Source organism: Lampetra fluviatilis, chromosome 2 (genome assembly GCF_964198595.1).
Source record: "Lampetra fluviatilis chromosome 2, kcLamFluv1.1, whole genome shotgun sequence".
NCBI classification, from domain to species: Eukaryota; Metazoa; Chordata; class Hyperoartia; order Petromyzontiformes; family Petromyzontidae; genus Lampetra; species Lampetra fluviatilis.
This window is the reverse complement of record NC_136276.1, coordinates 26,060,614-26,077,037: the sequence shown is the minus strand read 5'-3', so window position 1 is coordinate 26,077,037 and position 16,424 is coordinate 26,060,614. Positions and strand designations below refer to the sequence as shown.

The 16,424-nt window shown below is 46.4% G+C and overlaps 2 protein-coding genes across 4 annotated transcripts in view; one reads left to right on the top strand and one right to left on the bottom strand.

Annotated features, from left to right (window-relative positions):
* The window catches only part of LOC144944630 (collectin-10-like), a 484,828-nt gene that overhangs the window by 164,200 nt on the left and 304,204 nt on the right, over window positions 1-16,424 (bottom strand). The gene's annotated exons all lie outside the window — the stretch shown is intronic.
* LOC144944617 (high affinity 3',5'-cyclic-AMP phosphodiesterase 7A-like) overlaps window positions 1-16,424 on the top strand; it is a 114,022-nt gene that overhangs the window by 81,212 nt on the left and 16,386 nt on the right. For 2 of the 3 annotated variants that reach the window (XM_078872945.1, XM_078872964.1), the window contains exons 3-7: window positions 7,562-7,651; window positions 10,091-10,245; window positions 11,296-11,359; window positions 12,200-12,295; window positions 14,259-14,359. In XM_078872945.1, coding sequence (XP_078729071.1) covers window positions 7,562-7,651; window positions 10,091-10,245; window positions 11,296-11,359; window positions 12,200-12,295; window positions 14,259-14,359 — 506 coding nt within the window. The remainder of the gene's footprint in view (window positions 1-7,561; window positions 7,652-10,090; window positions 10,246-11,295; window positions 11,360-12,199; window positions 12,296-14,258; window positions 14,360-16,424) is intronic. The other variant, XM_078872954.1, reaches the window with a different exon arrangement.

The following is a 16,424-nucleotide window of genomic DNA, read 5'->3' as shown; positions in this document are numbered from 1 at the left end:
TTTGGGCCCTGGATACTTTGTAAAATGAATACCCTACACTCGATGTAAAATGAGAGTTTTATTTCTGTGTTTGTTCCCGTAGGTATATAGCAATTGACAGCCTCTGTAATTTGATATATTTTCACATTTAAAATGTGTGTACGATTCAAGAATCCTTTCTTTTTTCCTCTCATTTATTGCCTCGTTTGTATTGTTTGTTGTCTCTTCTCCCTCTCAAGTATAGCTTCCTTCTGCAGTAGCCTAAATGTAACGTTAGTAAGCTATTGATTCCTATACGCACAAATCACCGCATTGCATCGTTAGCGTAAGAATCCATTTTGATGGCTAACGCAGTGAATCACTGTGTGCCTATTTACCGTACGTGTTACACAGTGGAACTCAGGCTTCACTCGGGTCTGTTGTTGGTGAAAACTGCATTTATTTTAGTTCCGTTGCGACCAAATGGGTGCTACCTGGCGATGGCTAATGATCTCTGCTTGGCCGAGACCACATCGAGCGATTGAGTCGGGCTAAGGTCAGCCGCCCAGTTGGCCCATTGGTAGAGCGGGCAGCTTGCAAATCCGAAGGTTACAATTTCAAATTTCCGGTTGTGTGTTGACTCTACCCATCGTCCCTGTGGGGGTCGATTAACTGAGTCCCGCTTTGTGGTGACATCAACAGTGAATAGACTCGCCCCCGCCATAGGTATGTGGAATGTCCAACGACTTGCTCAGAGACTGTAAACAGGAGATGAGCACTGCCTCCAATGCTCATTGGGGCAGGAATTATTTTTTTTTAAAGTGGCTCTAGGCCAGGGATGAAGAGGAACAAAACCATCCCGTGATTAGTCTTCCAGTTTTCTGCCAAGTGAGCGCAAGACGGGTGGAGCTGGTGGCCAGGGTGACCCTCGTCAAGGCTGTTCACATCGCTAGCCAGAACGGGATTTCTAACAACGCTCGCGTGTGCACGAGTTTCGGGGGCGAAACGCTCTAACAGTCTCATTCGTCCACAGTGACGTATGTACGTATGTTGAACTTCTGTCCGTTCCGTACGTAGCCGACCGTGCCCGTCGGAGGTGTTGGGGGGAAGGACAACAAAATAAAACACAAAAATCAGTTTTAAAGAAATTAGTTATCAATCCATTTGATTTAAAAGTCGACAGCTCCAGTGGCTTCCTAATATTCGAAGGAAGAGCGTTCCAGACGGCCGCAGAAGCATCCAAAAGCAAGTGATGCAGTGACCATCTTTGTTCGATGGCGAACCCCGATCCATGGGCAGGACAGCCTGTAGGTGTCCACTGCTCATTTCGTCATTTGTTTCCACTTTCCTCTGTCTTATTCCCAATTTGTTCAAGAAGTGCCACATCTTTTTTTCACACCAATCTCTTATGCCGTCATCAAGCCATTCTCTGTGAGGTCTTCCTCTCTTTCTGGTTCCTTCCATTTTTCACAACAACAACAACACACTTTTTATTTTCCTGTTTTTCATCCTGCGGTTGGCCGTCCATGCTTTCGTACCTCCGATTAGCACGGTTGGCTACGTACGGTGCGAAATAAGTTCTACACACATACACGATTGATATACAGTATTAATATGAGTATATCTGAACACGTACGTATTCTATGGCCGAGATATGTGTGTGTACACAATGCTACTGAATAAAGTACGAGGTCATGCAGAAACACTGCTCTCAAATATTTAATGGAAATTGGATGATAAAATTGGATGAAAGCATTGCACTCAAACTATCACAGGTAAATGCCATCATCTTGTTTTTTGCCGTGATCCAGCCATGGAAATTCCACATTCCAGTGACAGGGATGAGTGCATTCATAGTACGAACACGTTGATTTCCCGCAGAGTGGTAGTCATTTCTTCAGCGATGGAGGAATAAAGGGTGCAGTGATGCACTAACCACCACTCTTAACTCACCACCGCTAAAACCCACCACCCCTCTAACTCACCACTGCTCTAACTTGCCGAATAAGTAATTTTTAGCATTCTATGAATCTTGCTTTTGACCAGCCCTGTATTCACATCCTGGAATTCCACTGGCAAAACTTCAGACGTCTCGTTGTGACGTCACTAAAAATAAATGCACTCTCATCCACATCTGTCCATAACACTGAACCTTTTCCTTCGAGTGTATTTGAAGTCATGGGAATTTAAATAGCAAGTCGGTGTTCCAAGATCTTTATAAATTGGCGTACCCTATGGAAAATTACACAATTGTGTTTGTGAGCACATGCTGAAGATGCGTGTGTGTACTTGTATGAACGTATGTATACGTGTTTCACTTGGTACACGTGTTTACCCAGGAAAGCCTCGCTGAGTCTCATGACTCTGTTTAAGGAGGATCCTGCGAAGTATTTATCCAGTAGGGGAGTTTGACTGCTATGGGCGCCACGGTGGCGAGATGTTAACTACCTCGCCTAGTATGCAAAGAGGTCGTGGGTGCCATCCCGACGATGCTTTTATATTTGGAGTTTGCATGTCTCTCCCCGTGGTCGCGTGGATTTTTCTCCGAGTCCTCTGGCTATTCCCTCTACATTTTAGAATCATTTAATCGATCAGATTAACTGGCTTCTATACATTTACACATGATAAGACACTTCGTTGAGCCATCATTTATGGCCAGGTCGCTTCTGAAAACAAGCTATATCGCTCAGTGGGACCTTAACTAGTAACATACAAATTGTTTAGTTTGAGGCGAAATTCCACATTCCAACTGTGCATTATGCGGGTAATGTTTCAAATTTGGACCGTCACACCGGCACACAATATCCTACTCTTGACATCACGGTATCTGCAATGCTCGCCATGAAGTTGTCCGGTCAATGCTACCTCCTCCCCCCCCACAGTAACCAGGGCGGCCACCAGAGTCGAACCGCGACCCACTAGAACGAGCCTGTGAACGCGCCACCGCTGGCCCATATCACGTCCCCCCCCCGTGTAGCCCAGCGTAAGGCTTGGCCTTGTGAAGCAAGGGCACCCTGGCTTGTGAGGCGTACGGACGTGTTATTTATTAATTTATTTTGCCCCCCCCCCCCCCCGCCTTGCCGTGTGCATGCGCGTATAAATACTCGGCCGCGTCGCGTGCCACTCGTTTTTTAGGAGTGCCCTTTAGTAATGGGTGACACGTAACTGAAAGCAGGTGGCTAATTTGACCATGTGACACCCGGTCCACGCTGTGGCCTGCTCGCGGAGAGCCCTGTGCAATTTCGCAAACGCGCGGGAGAGTCTCGATCATCGGCAGGCAGGCAGGGAGCACCGGAGGCTTTATGCACGTCTTCTGCAGAGGTACACGCCGCTCTCTGATGCACGCACTGTGGCCGTGCCGTCGTGTGCAGTGTTGTATTCGGTGCCGTTCGGACATTTTTTCTGACTTTCGTAGGCTGCAGCTTTCTTCTCCACTGACTCGCATGCTTGTAGTAAAAACTTCATGTCTATTTAAGTTTCTGTTTTGAAGGTAATTATCACATTCGTTATCTTGCGCAAGCATTTTTTTTTCATGCTCAAAAACACAATAACAATGTGTAATGAGGAGTTGTTTTGCCGTAGTGCATATTTTTTGATGTTTAACATGCAATGGCCTTTGCTTTCCATGACCATAGGCACTGAGAATTGTGTGCTGTTTGAATAACCCTGAAGTGTAGGCAGACTCATTGATCAATATTCTCATCAAGGGTCACGCGATTAACCCTTTGAAAGATTGGGTGGATTCAAATATGTCTTGCAGCGATATCTGGAATTGCATGGCTAATGTCATTGTTATTTCAATATAAACTAAATTACAAACGAAACAATTTTTTTTCTACCAGGTAAGGCCCACTGAGCTATATAGTTATTTTTCAGAAGTTACCTGGCCACAATTGATAGGTCCACGAAGTGGCTTATCACGTGGACATTTATAGCAGCCAAATACTCTAAATGCATGTTGATTCTAAATATGGAGGGAAAAAACTAAGGACCCGGAAAAAAAAACCATGCGACCACGGGGGGAGAGAGATATGCAAACGACAAATATACAACAAGCGTCAGGGTTAGGATCGTATGTCGTGGTCAAAAGGTCATCGCAGCCAATCCCCTTTGCACCAACACCCTCTGCCACCACCACCGCCCCTTTTAATCTTTCTACCAAATCCCACAACTGTATTAAAACTACAAGCAGTTCTTGCAGTGACACACAAGTGTTACCACTGCCCCCCACCCTACTGCAACGCTAGCAGTTGAGGCTTATTGGGAAAACTCAGTCAGCCTCCAATCTAGAAGTTCTTTCCTCTCCTGGGCTGCCCATAAATTCTGGATTTCCATCAACATCGACAAGTGAGCTGCTATCTCCTCCTTGAAATCCTTGCTCCTTTAAATCTTGACTCAAGACATTTTCTTCTCTGCCTGGACAGAATTTCGGCAAAATATCGGCCGTCATTCTCCAGAAACATGGTGAAGCGGTGTCCATTAACGTCACGAGAATTGTGCCGATGGTTCGAGGTCACCTCAGCCCATTATTAGCTCTGTGTTGTTTTTAATGAACCGTTCCCACAACTTCTTCTAATTTCCGTACACTCATTTCCATGAACTTTCATTTCAACATCAGCTGTTGCCATACATGTGCACTTGTATTGTATTGTGTGTTCCCATCCATTCGCATTGCTCAAACACTTCAGCCGTGGCTGTAAGTGCCGTTTGTGTTTGCACATGGACCATGAGTGCAGTTCCATAATATTTACAGCTTCAGGGCAGGCTGGAACGGGTATGCAAGGGGTTTTAAAGTTGGTTAAGCATCGCTTCCTTGCTGTTATTATTTTGGCCAAAATTCTCAAAGGTGGCATTCCTTTTTAATGCCGAATGTTTTCCACTTTTGGATCTATTCTAGCTTCCCTTTGTCTCGTGGCTCACACATAGAGAATGAACGTATCATTTTTACACTAGTCGTAGCAGCAATACTACATACTTTCAGAGCAAGTCAATTTTGCTTAGCTTGTTGGCATACATTTACAATTAAACTTTTTCTTACATAGATCCGGCTTAAGTGTTTTTGGTGAAATTGTTGCAAGGTTGCTGCACTTTACACACGCGCTGACGAGAGGGACTGTTGGGGCACGCTCTTATTGGGCAACGCTCGGCAGGAGTTGATGTAGCTAGAGCCACACATAACCACCTTTGTCTTGCCACGTGTTGTGACAACTATTTTATCTAGGGCATTGGTTCCCAGCCTTTTGTTCCCACCGGGGCACCGCGGTGGCAAGGTATTAACTACCTCGCCTGGTATGCAGGAGGTCGTGGGTTCGATCCCGGCCCTTGACACCTGCTGTATATTCGGAGTTTGCGTGTCTTGTCTCTCCGTGGTCGCGTGGATTTTTCTCCGGGTCCTCCAGTTTTTCCCTCCACATTTAGAAACGTGCGTTTATATTATTCGGCTGCTATAAATTTCCACATGATAAGCCACTTCATTGAGCTATGGCTCAGTGGGCCTTACCTGGTAAAAAAAAATGTATATATAATTTAGCGTTTGGTCCGCGGACGACTGGTTCTTGGCGAGGCCATGGGAAGTGTTCCTGGAACTGTTGCAGATGAGTTTCTTTTCACGAAATGCCAGATTTCTTTTCCTGCATGGTGGTCCGTGGAAATCTCAAAGGCCCATAGTGCTCCAGGGGCCCAGACAGGTTGGGAACCCCATTGGCCCTAAGGGGCTGCTTCACTCTGTTCATAAACCAATTAGCCACGGTGATACGTGGCCAGTATATGGGACCAGTGTGTCTGGCCGTCCGTATTGTCATAGTGCAGTACACCAAGCTACACAACTGTCGTCTGTCTCCTCTTACTTTGACTTGACGCCTGCCTCTCTGTACTTGCTGTACTTGGTGTACGACCTGTCCCTTGGTTGCTGCTTGGCATGACCCTCAACCTCTTGACCCCTCCCCAAACCTCTTTGTTGTGAGACTCCCCGTGCATCAGTGCCCGTAATGTTGTAGCCAGTGGGTAGCGAGGCATCCATCGCTAACATATCACTGCAGGGAAAGGTGCATTTTACGACCTCGCCAAAGTTAACGGGCATTAAAATGCATTTGAGTTGTTTGAAAATTAAGGTTCCGTGCCCTTCTTTCTTCGAGACCATTGTGTACATATATTATAAGAGTGTATTGGTTGTCTGCAACTGCATCATCAATGACTCGTTATTTCTTTTGTCTGCTTGGAAATGATCGGAATCCACTAACGTTACCAGATTGTGTAGCATAATTACCGGTGAACGTTGAACTGTATACTCCAGCAGCACGTAGTGGTGGTGACGACATAGACCACGTGTGAGGAAATCGTCCAACTGCTCAAATGAGCGCATGCCAACTTCGTGATGGGGTTACTCCAATGCAGAAGTGTGTGCCATGGTGGTGAAATGTTAACTACCTCACCTGGCATACAAGAGGTCGTGGGTTCGATCCCGGCCCTGACTCCTGTATGTTTGTAGTTCTCCATGTTCCCCCCGTGGTCACGTGGATTTTGCTGTGGTTGTCCCCTCCACATTTAGACTCGACAGGCGTTCAGAGTATTTGGCTGCTATAAATCTCTACACAATAAGCCACGATGTTGACCTATCATTTGTGAAAGTCAGGTTGCTTCTTAAAAAGCACTATATAGCAGCTCAGTGGTGCACCTTACCTGGTAAAACGAAAAAATTGTTAAATAGAAATAGTCAAGGAGGTAAACGGTGCAGAGATGGAGGAGACGGTGGGGAGGACATTGGCCACTGGAGTGAGGATCAAGGGAGGTGAGCGTCCGCTCGCGGTCGCTCGCCCGCAAGGGAGCACGTGAAAATCATCCACACCGTTTTCTATGGCCAATTAACGTAAAAGCGCAATTGTCCAATTACTGTGCAGTGTGAACAATATACGCGAATTACTCAGCGGGCTGTGACAGCCTGTTTGTTAATCGTCATTACAGTTTTCGCAAGGGAGGCCAAGATAACCATAATTGCACAGAGTTGTTTTTTTTAAGTCATTTAGTTTTGTGTAATTTTCTCATTTTGCTATCTCAGCGATGGCATAGGCACAGAACGATCACTTTTTTTACTACCTTTCTAAATCGTGTAACTTTCAATTGAAACGGCTCACTTTGGTAGTGCCCCCCCCCAACGTGGCTTTAAGGTGGCTTGGGAACCTCACTTTCTAACTCTCACTCGCTCTGTGTTGAGCCACGTTGTGACCACTCGGCAATCCAGCACACCCAGGGGTAAATTGCACGCGAAAACCCCCTATGGCAGGGCCTCTCATTCATTCTGAAAAGGCTTTCCCGCACCAATCCCGGCAATTTACAACCAAAAATGGTAATTTGGTTTTGCCAACGCAATAGAGTATATCGGTCAATACCTTGTGTGATACTGTCGAGGTGAAAACATGAAGACGCTCTTTAAATCTAAGTTCCATTGCAAACTAAGCGATACGACTTAAGCTTGTTAATGCCAAGAGCTTCAGCAATTCTTAACATTTGCTTATTTGCCGTTACAGTACTTATTTACGATAATTATTATTCCGCCTACTACTGCAGGAGGCTCTGTGAGTGGCCGATTTTGTTTGGTGTGTTGCAGGCGATGTGCGAGTAAGAAGCCAGGCAGGATTCTCAGCCCAGACCCAGCGCAGGGGCTCCTACCCTCAACTCGACTTTAGACTTTTGCACTGTAAGTCAGTCCCCGGGCTCATGGCGATCCCACGCCTCACGCACCCTCGCACCACTTCAGACGCACGCCTCCTCGCTCAAGTGGATGGACGATGCACGTTGTGTCGGGGTTAGGGTGACCGAGCACGCAGCGTGCCCACCCCCCCCACAACCCCCCCCCCACCAGGCCACTAGGCCAGCTCGCACAAAATCTTACCGGGTAATTTGTGTTGTTAGTTCTCAATTTAACATGCAGGCTTTTGCGACCAATATTGTCCATAGTAGAGGTTTTTGGGTTAGATCGCGTAAATATAAAGGTGTCGTTAAACCCGCCATCACCCGACACAGCCAATTAGTAAGGGTTGTCATGGCAACAAAACGTGCCAATTCGCTACTAGTACAGCACGCCGGTGTGTTGGAGAGTAAACCCACTAGTTACCACTACAACATTTACAATTCGAGTACCGTGACGTTTCACCAGTAATTACAACAACCAGCATCATCAGACGGACAGCCAGAGTTGCGGAGAAATCCTCCTGTTTCGGTCTTAAATATAGGGATGAATGTGATGTCGTCACTTGTGAGCCAATCGTGTTAGTTCTCAAAGCTGGCGAAGTGAACGACCAAGGCACCCACGAAAGTCCCAGCGCGTCGTCACGGATTTGAAATTCTCCCGAAGCCGCCAACTGGTCACATTAAATGATCAGAATCGTATAGAACACACGTCTCGCTGACGAAAGATACACCTATTGAGCTGCTCAATGTAATGCTTAAAAAGGCAAGCGTACAAATAATAAGTCATTTTTGGAGGCAAACCAGAGTTCCTGACAACTTCCTTACAAAAAGCACCAGTTGATCTACTCTCATATTTGTGTGATACCATTAGAATTACTATAGAATGTTGCCTTTTTTAGAGTCCCCCACATTCACCGCACAGTAAATGTGCTGAAAATACTGTTGAATCGTGCGCCGTTCTCTTTATTGTGATTTTTTTTTGCCGGAGTGTTTGTGGCTTGATGATGATGATGATGTTTCGATTTAAAGCTTTTGTGACTGCAGGGATTCATATTATTGGTTCTTTCGGTAAAGTCACGTAGAAGGGAAATAATTAAATAAATTTTTTTGCAAATAAAACTTACATTTTCTTGCTGTGGTTTTCACACCTGATGATGATTGCTTGTGTTGCAATCGACACGTCGTGAAAATGTTATTGTTTTATTTTTATTATTTCCCTTTTACGTGACTTTACCAAAAGAACCAAGAATATAAAGATGATGATGTTGTTTGCTCATCCAGGAAAGCCTCACTAAGTCTTCAGAGAAGCGATGGGTTTCATTGAATAGCCCCACGTGTATGGCAGTGTGACAGATAACCTCGTACAGGTTTAAAGCAACAGTATGGTTTCTCCGATCACGACGATTTTTTTCATGGGTTCGATTCCCAACTGGGTTGCCTTTCTACGTGAAGTTTGAATCCTGGACATCTGTGAAAAAGAGCTATATCGCTCATTGGATTTCTCCAGTATAAATAAATAATCTTATTCTGTATGTTCACCCACCACTACATGGGATTCCTCCGAGTTCCCTGAAATTCTCCCCCAATAGCTAAAAAAGATATATATAATGTAACCCCCTTCTGCAAGAATAGAAAAACTTGGCAGGATACCCCTGAAAAAAAAGTGTTGAGGCTTTCCTGGGTAAACAAGCAAATCAAATCAAAATCTATGCAATTCATGTCCTTTAGGGGCGACAGAATTTTCAACGAAACTTTAAAGTACCCCGATCACCCAGCATGTTACCCCCCTCCAGCGATTGAAATGCCATCTTTGCTCATGCGCGTTTGGGTTTCCCTTCGACAGGGAGCGTCTTCGCTTCACGGAGCTCGGTTCTTGGTAGCCGGAGTGGAGTGTCTCAGCCATGTGGAACCGCATTTAATTCGGGAAATAAATATTTCTGCCTCAGAATAACAAGAAATAAATACCGTTTGCAAGGGCAGAGATGAGAATGCTGAGATGCAAATGAATACGTTCGAGCCTTAGCGGGAGTCACTGATGTTCTCGAGAAGTTAAGGTGCGGTGAGACTTTGGTGTTTGGGCACGCGTAAAGAAGCGATAGAAGGGCTGTAGAGACACCAGCGGTGCAGGGGAGGAGGGGAGGGAGACAGAGGGTGAGAGATGGGAGGATGCAGCGGAACGAGGACAGTGGACGTGACCTCGAAGAGGCGCAGAATAGCAAATCCGAGCAGCCCGGCCCCAAGCGGTCTTTTGGTTTAGCAGAAGTCTTTGTGCCTTGCGATGGTGAAAAGTAAAAGAGTCTCCCACCAGCAGTGCCGACGCATCGTCCATCCTGGACTATTCGGTGGTGCCGGCGCCGTGTTCATCCTGTGCTCCTCGTAGTTGCCAGAGCTTTGTCGATCCTGTGCTCATCAGCCATGCCGTCTCGATCCTGTGTCGCGTATGCAGCTGCGGCGGCAGGCTCTGGAGAGAGCGCGTCGCGGCGCAAGGTGAAGCGCCTGCTGAGCTGCCAGCGCTACCTGCGGGCCACGCCGGTGCAGCGGGGCGGCTGCTCGCGTCTCTCCCTTCACATGCTGGACGACGATTACGACGGGCAGGCCAAGGTGGGCTCCTGCACGGCTTCACATTCGTAACAACAATCGTCTTCACATTCATAACAAAAATCGTCTTCACATAATAACGATCAGCTTCACATCCATAATAACGATCAGCTTCACATTCATAACAACGATCATCTTATTCTTAGGTTTTTTCGGTAAAGTAACATAGGTAAAAAATTAAAATTAATAAAAAGTAAAATAAAAATAAAATAAAAATCACGACGTTTCGGAGGCAACACAAGCTTCCGTCTTCAGGTGGAACAGTCACAGCACGATAGCTGTATCAAGTGAGAGAATGACGACACGGGATCTTTAACGTCCACTGTGAAACGGACGGCACGTGCGGTTAATACTTCCCCCGCACCTCCGAATAGCACAGTTGGCCCGGCACGAAAGAAGTTCAACATACATACATTCACAGTATTAACCAGGGGCGCCTTTCGGATTCGACCTACGCATCTCTCCAACAAACGGCGACCACTCTACCGCTGGGCCGTATCACTGCCCCACTCGTTCTCAATCTTTCTCATACGACAACGATGATGATGGCGGCGATGATGATGGCGGCGATGATGATGGCATCAGGGTGGCATGTGTATGACCTTATCACCTTGGCCGATCATGTGTTATTCCTGCCGGGTTTTGGGCAAAACCATTTGATCAATTTCGCTTCCAAACCCCCCCTGGTCAGGTCCAGTCTCAAGAACTTCCTCATCTGTTGTGACTGTGACTCTCTCTTCTCTGCAATAAATTATATAAATTAGTGCCACGCTGTTTTTGTACGGCGTCTTCAGGTGCATTGGAATTTATAATGCCATACAGTAGTACGGTAATTCATATGTATATACCTGTGCATAGAATATAGTAGATAATTTACCATTGGTTTGTTGTAAAGTGTAGCTTTGGAGTATTTTTTACTCCCAATTTTTTTATTTGTATAATTCTCTGCTCATTGCTCGGACCATCTTTGAGTAGACGAGGGATGTACCATTGCATGTGTATTGATGTACACGTGGTTTGTGCTAAGTGAGACGTGTGTGCCTTCCGTTGCAGTGCATGTTGATGAAGGCTGCAAGCTGGAGCTTTGACATGTTTTTGTTCGACCGATTAACCAACGGTAAGACTTTTAATTTCGCCGTTGTTAAAATATTCATGCGTCCTCTCAAAGGCATAAGTTTCCCCGACCTAAGTCAGAATTCAATTATGAGCATTCCCTTGAAAATGAGATAATACCAGCTGAGCATGAATGCGCATTTATATTATACTTCGATGATCTTAAACTTGGTAAAAAAAAAGTTTTTCTTAATTTTATATTTTAAAAAATGTAGTTCTGGCCAATTTCCGCTGATGTTAGTCATGGCCTAGAGTTTTACTCGGTTCGCTTGGTTCATTTAGTGCACCTCCTCTCTCTCCAAGTTTATTTCTACGTCAACTCCGCTGCATCAGGTTATCGTCGTTGTCTCGCGCAGCTCCTCCGATGTTTTCTCGATTGCACCGCCGCGTGTTGTTTTGCGCACGACGTCCGAGGTTTCGCCCCCGTATGCTGGGAAGCTTCTTCAGGAGCCGAATGTCAAACAGCGCACCGCGAAAACATAATCGGAAAGCTGCATCGCTGCTACGTTAAAAGTTTTGTAGTTTAACACGTTGGCTTTCGCGACCAATATCCATAATAGAGATTTTTTTTGGGTTAGATCACGTAAATATGAATGTGTCGTTAAACCCACCACCCCCCGACACAGCCAATTCGTAAGGTTTGTCACGTAATCAAGAAGTTCCAATTAGTTACTAGTTCAGCACACCGGTGTGTTGGAGAATTAAATCCACAACATTTACAATTTGAATACCGTGACGTTTCGCCAGTAATTACAACCAGCCTCATTAGGCGACGGCCAAAATTACGGAGTAAATCCTCCTGTTCCGGTCTTAAAAGTGTTGTACATTGTTTGTTTTTCAACAGGGAACAGCCTGGTGTCCCTCACATGCCACTTGTTTAATTTCCACGGACTAATCCAGCACTTCCAACTCGACATGGTCAAGCTCCGTGGATTTCTCGGTGAGATTCTAAAGCCGCTGTCGCCTACACACCACAGGCAGGGGTGTACTGCCATCAAACACTGTGGGTCTGCACCAGCAAGCCTGTTGACGTGGCTTTGCATTTATTTTTTTTGCACCGAGTTGGTTCCCCACTGCCCGTTCCGTTTGGGTTGTTCCGTGTCAAATCATCAGATACAGGCGCTACGATGGAAGTGACATGGCTTTGATTTTTTGCCTGGAACCTCGGAAGCAGTGTGAGAGGTATTATGAGGTGCTTTCAAAAACGTTCACCACATTATCACTTAATATTTAGAAGGGAGGTTGGTGAAGTCCCTCTTGACAGGTGTTTCTTTGCAGCCATTTCTAGGAATCTGTTGTAGATGTAGAATGTTGCGCACTGTTTTTGCACGTTCCTGCATTTCTGTATGCAGATTCAGAATCTATGAACCTAAGTACAACATAATTATTTTTTCTGAACTTAATTTTAACCTGGCAAATATTTAAGAAGGTTTGATTTAAGGTGAAATGTTTGGCACCTTTGCTTTGCACCACACACACCACAGCAAATCAAGTTTCTCGGCACCATTTCTTGACACGGATCACAACCCGTTTGTGAACTGGAATGATAATCTGGTGGTTAAAAGCAGTTTGTGACGTCTGAAGAGGAGAGCGACAGTTGTTCCTGAAGTATCGAGAATATGTTCTTCCCGGCTGACTGTCAAGCCCAAATTAATCATCACCCAGGTCAATTAGCAACTTCTATGTTACCAGGAGTCCTGAGAACACAAGATCATTTTTGAAACTAAATAAGTGACAGCGAGTAAATACATATATTGAATACAGCCTGTTCTCCTGTAACGTGGTAGCTGTCTTCCTGAAGAAAACCACGTTTTGGAAAAATTTCGTTATTATAAATAATATATAATGATATAATGTAGAGTAAAGCACAGTCGGTAATAACGCGTGAGATGAGTACGCAGGCTGAACAAAGATAGCATCTAGAAGCATCCAGCAGCGTCCCACTGCCTTGTGTGAAGCTACGCCGAGGCAGCCGTACGACCGCTTATTCCTACTCGTGCAACCTAGTTCCGTTTGCTCAATCGCGTGATATCCAATTTGCTTTCACGTGATAAAAAGTGCGTTCCCTAAATACATTTATCGCCTTATGAAAACACGCAGCGTTATAAGAGAACAGACTAAAGTTGATATTCTTGGTTCTTTCGGTAAAGTCACGTAGAAGAGAAATAGTAAAATAATATAAATATAAAACAATACAAATTCTCACGACTGCAACACAAGCAATCATCATCAGGTGTGAAATCCATAGCAAGAATTTTTTTTTGCTGTGGATTTCTTTACCGAAAGAACCAAGAATATGAATCCCTGCAGTCACGAAACTTTTACATCAAAATTTAGACTGAATTTGGTTTTGCGGGTGCTTGGAATTGAGTGAACATTTGCGTACGTTGTGGAACCAAGCCCTGTGTTTATGCAGTGCACCATTTTGACGAGCAACACAACCGATGGAAGTTTTAGGCAATTGGAAAGTCTACTGAAAGCACATGTTCTGAGGCTCGTTGTTGACGGTGCGTGGCTTCATCCATGTGTGTGTGTGTTTGCATGTGCCTGGTGTGTGGGTGTGTTCTCCACGGTGGGTGCGGAGCGGTAGTGTAGCGGTTAGCGCGCTGCGCTATGAACCTGGCGACCCAAGTTTGATTCCCGCTCACGGCCAACACCAGTAACGATTACCTGAACTGGTCATGGGCCTCCCGTAGGAAGACTCGGCCTCAAATGAGTACCTAGTTCGGTGTGTAAACATCGCCACTGGGGAGACAAAGGCGGCCGGGCGTGGTGCCGGCCACCCCACCCCCCTCGCGTACCGTGACGTCCTTCTGTAGGTGCCGCTTGCGAACAGCACTTGCTCCCAACAGTCTGTTAAGGCTGTACGGTGGGTGTGTGGTGGTGTTGTTGTCTCTGTGCAGTGATGGTGCAGGAAGACTACCATAACCAGAACCCGTACCACAACGCGGTGCACGCGGCGGACGTCACGCAGGCCATGCACTGCTACCTGCGCGAGCCCAAGGTGAGAAACGTCGACGCGTGTTGGCGGACGCTTTTTTTTCTCTTTCGTTTTTTTTTTAAAGGCATTGCTAAAAAAAATGTATCACGCTTCTGCTGCCCAGAGAAGGGCCCCCGGCCTGTCAGGAACTTGAGAGCTCCACGGAGGGGAGGGTTTTGGGGCCTACTTTTACACGCTGGGAGCTACCCACGCATTACCCCCCGTAGCAAGCGGCCAAGTTCTACTGGGTGGACAGAGGTGGTGGGGGGAGGATTTAATAAACTTTCCCTTTTGTTTCAACTGACTGCCACGCTGGGTATCCAGTGTGCTTGGTTACACACGCAGTTTTACACCCCACTTTATTGTGATCTCGTCATTGGGCATGTCTGATTTGGCACAAATTCTGTACGTTTTCATTACAATGAAAAGTGCTATTTAATTCAAAGGATGTTGTTCGTCCAGCTTGGTTGGTAACACAGTTTACGCCAGTTGTAGATGAAGAGCAATGATTAGTTTGTGGCCTCTCGCGTTATAATACACGAGTGGATTTCTGAACTGTTTAAATGGGACCTGCTGCGCGCCCACTTCAAGCCAAGTGTCATTCGGTGTATGCTCAGATTCACCGATGAGTGGCACTCTGTGAAGAGTACTTGGCCTGAGAAGCAAACGACTCTGCCAGTTCAAATTCCCGGTTGAAGTGTCAATTCGGGACACCAATCCCATCTTTCGTTGTGGTTTATTAGCAGTGGTTCTTCTCTGGTAAGCCTCAATCCAGCCATGGGAATGTTGAATTTCCACCACGAGCTTGGCCCGACGTAGATGAGCAGTTGTTGCACCCTCGATTGAGCAAGGAGCCACTTGGACAGTGTTTGACCTCCCCACTGTGGTCAAATTGAACGAGTGTATGCCCATTAATGGATGAACATTCAGATGGACCGTATGCGATGTGCTGGATTTATTCTGCCCATGACATGAATTCTTTTTTTTTTATAATTCCGTCATGGATTGTGCTGCCCGTGACTGCCCAAAATGTATCCCCCACCACAGCCCTGTGACAGCCTCCTTTGTACATGGCGGTCACCGATCTGAGCACAATCGACACTCAATATCAGTGCTCTTCACTGCAAAGCCCCGCAGGCTACTGGCGGCCCCTGGTGGCCTTTAGTATGGCCGCTGACGTGCGGCCCCCGACAATACACAAATGTGAAAACACCCCCCCCATCATCATCATGTGTGGCGGCCCTCGCATTGATGATGTCTTATCTGAAAATTAGTGAAGAACACTGCTCAACCCACTGCTTAGCTTAACAGGCCTGTTATACAAGGCCTATAACCACATCCTGGTAATGTGGTCATAGGCCTCGTATAACATCACAACCCTTAAAATCCTGGTCGAAGTATTATGACTGGGTTTAGACATTTGGCCGACCGATAGAGTATTATGCTCGCGAGTGTGGAAATCGCAATGCCCGTAGAAAGCTCGGGCATGTGTGTTTGAGAAGATACCGTTCGGACTTTGCACAGATAGGCGAGGAAGCCTACTTTCTGTACCGCTTCTGACGTAGACACACCGCCTTGTGTGCCGCGCAGAAGCTGGTCCTGTCTGTGGTGGCAGCGACGTTCGTTAGAGAGTGTGCGTGCGTGCGCCGTGCTTGTTATACCCTGGGCTGCCACCACGATGCCGCTGCGGTCGTGCCAAGTTGTGTGCACAGCGTGGAAAGAGGCTTAACCGCATGCACACGTATCGCTTTCGGGAGCATCCTTGAGGGGGGGGGGGCGGTACGTCGAGCCACCGCCGTTCCAACTATCGCCGAAGGTCGGTTCTGAAGCGAGCCACGAATAGCGTCAGTGTCTCTAAATCCCTGTGGCCAAATAGTGAAACAAAAAATGCTAGGGTATGCTGTACAGAGAGCCCCCGGTCACCTCGTGCCCTCCACCCCGCCCCCCGTAATCCTACTCCCAGGAATGTGGATTGTGGAGAGCGCAGCGCATTGAAGCCCAGCAATCTTGGCCTTGCTCGTAAGGCATCCCTGGTAATGACATGACTGCGGTCAGTGATTGCGTTGTCTCAGAGCCATCGGGCCCGATG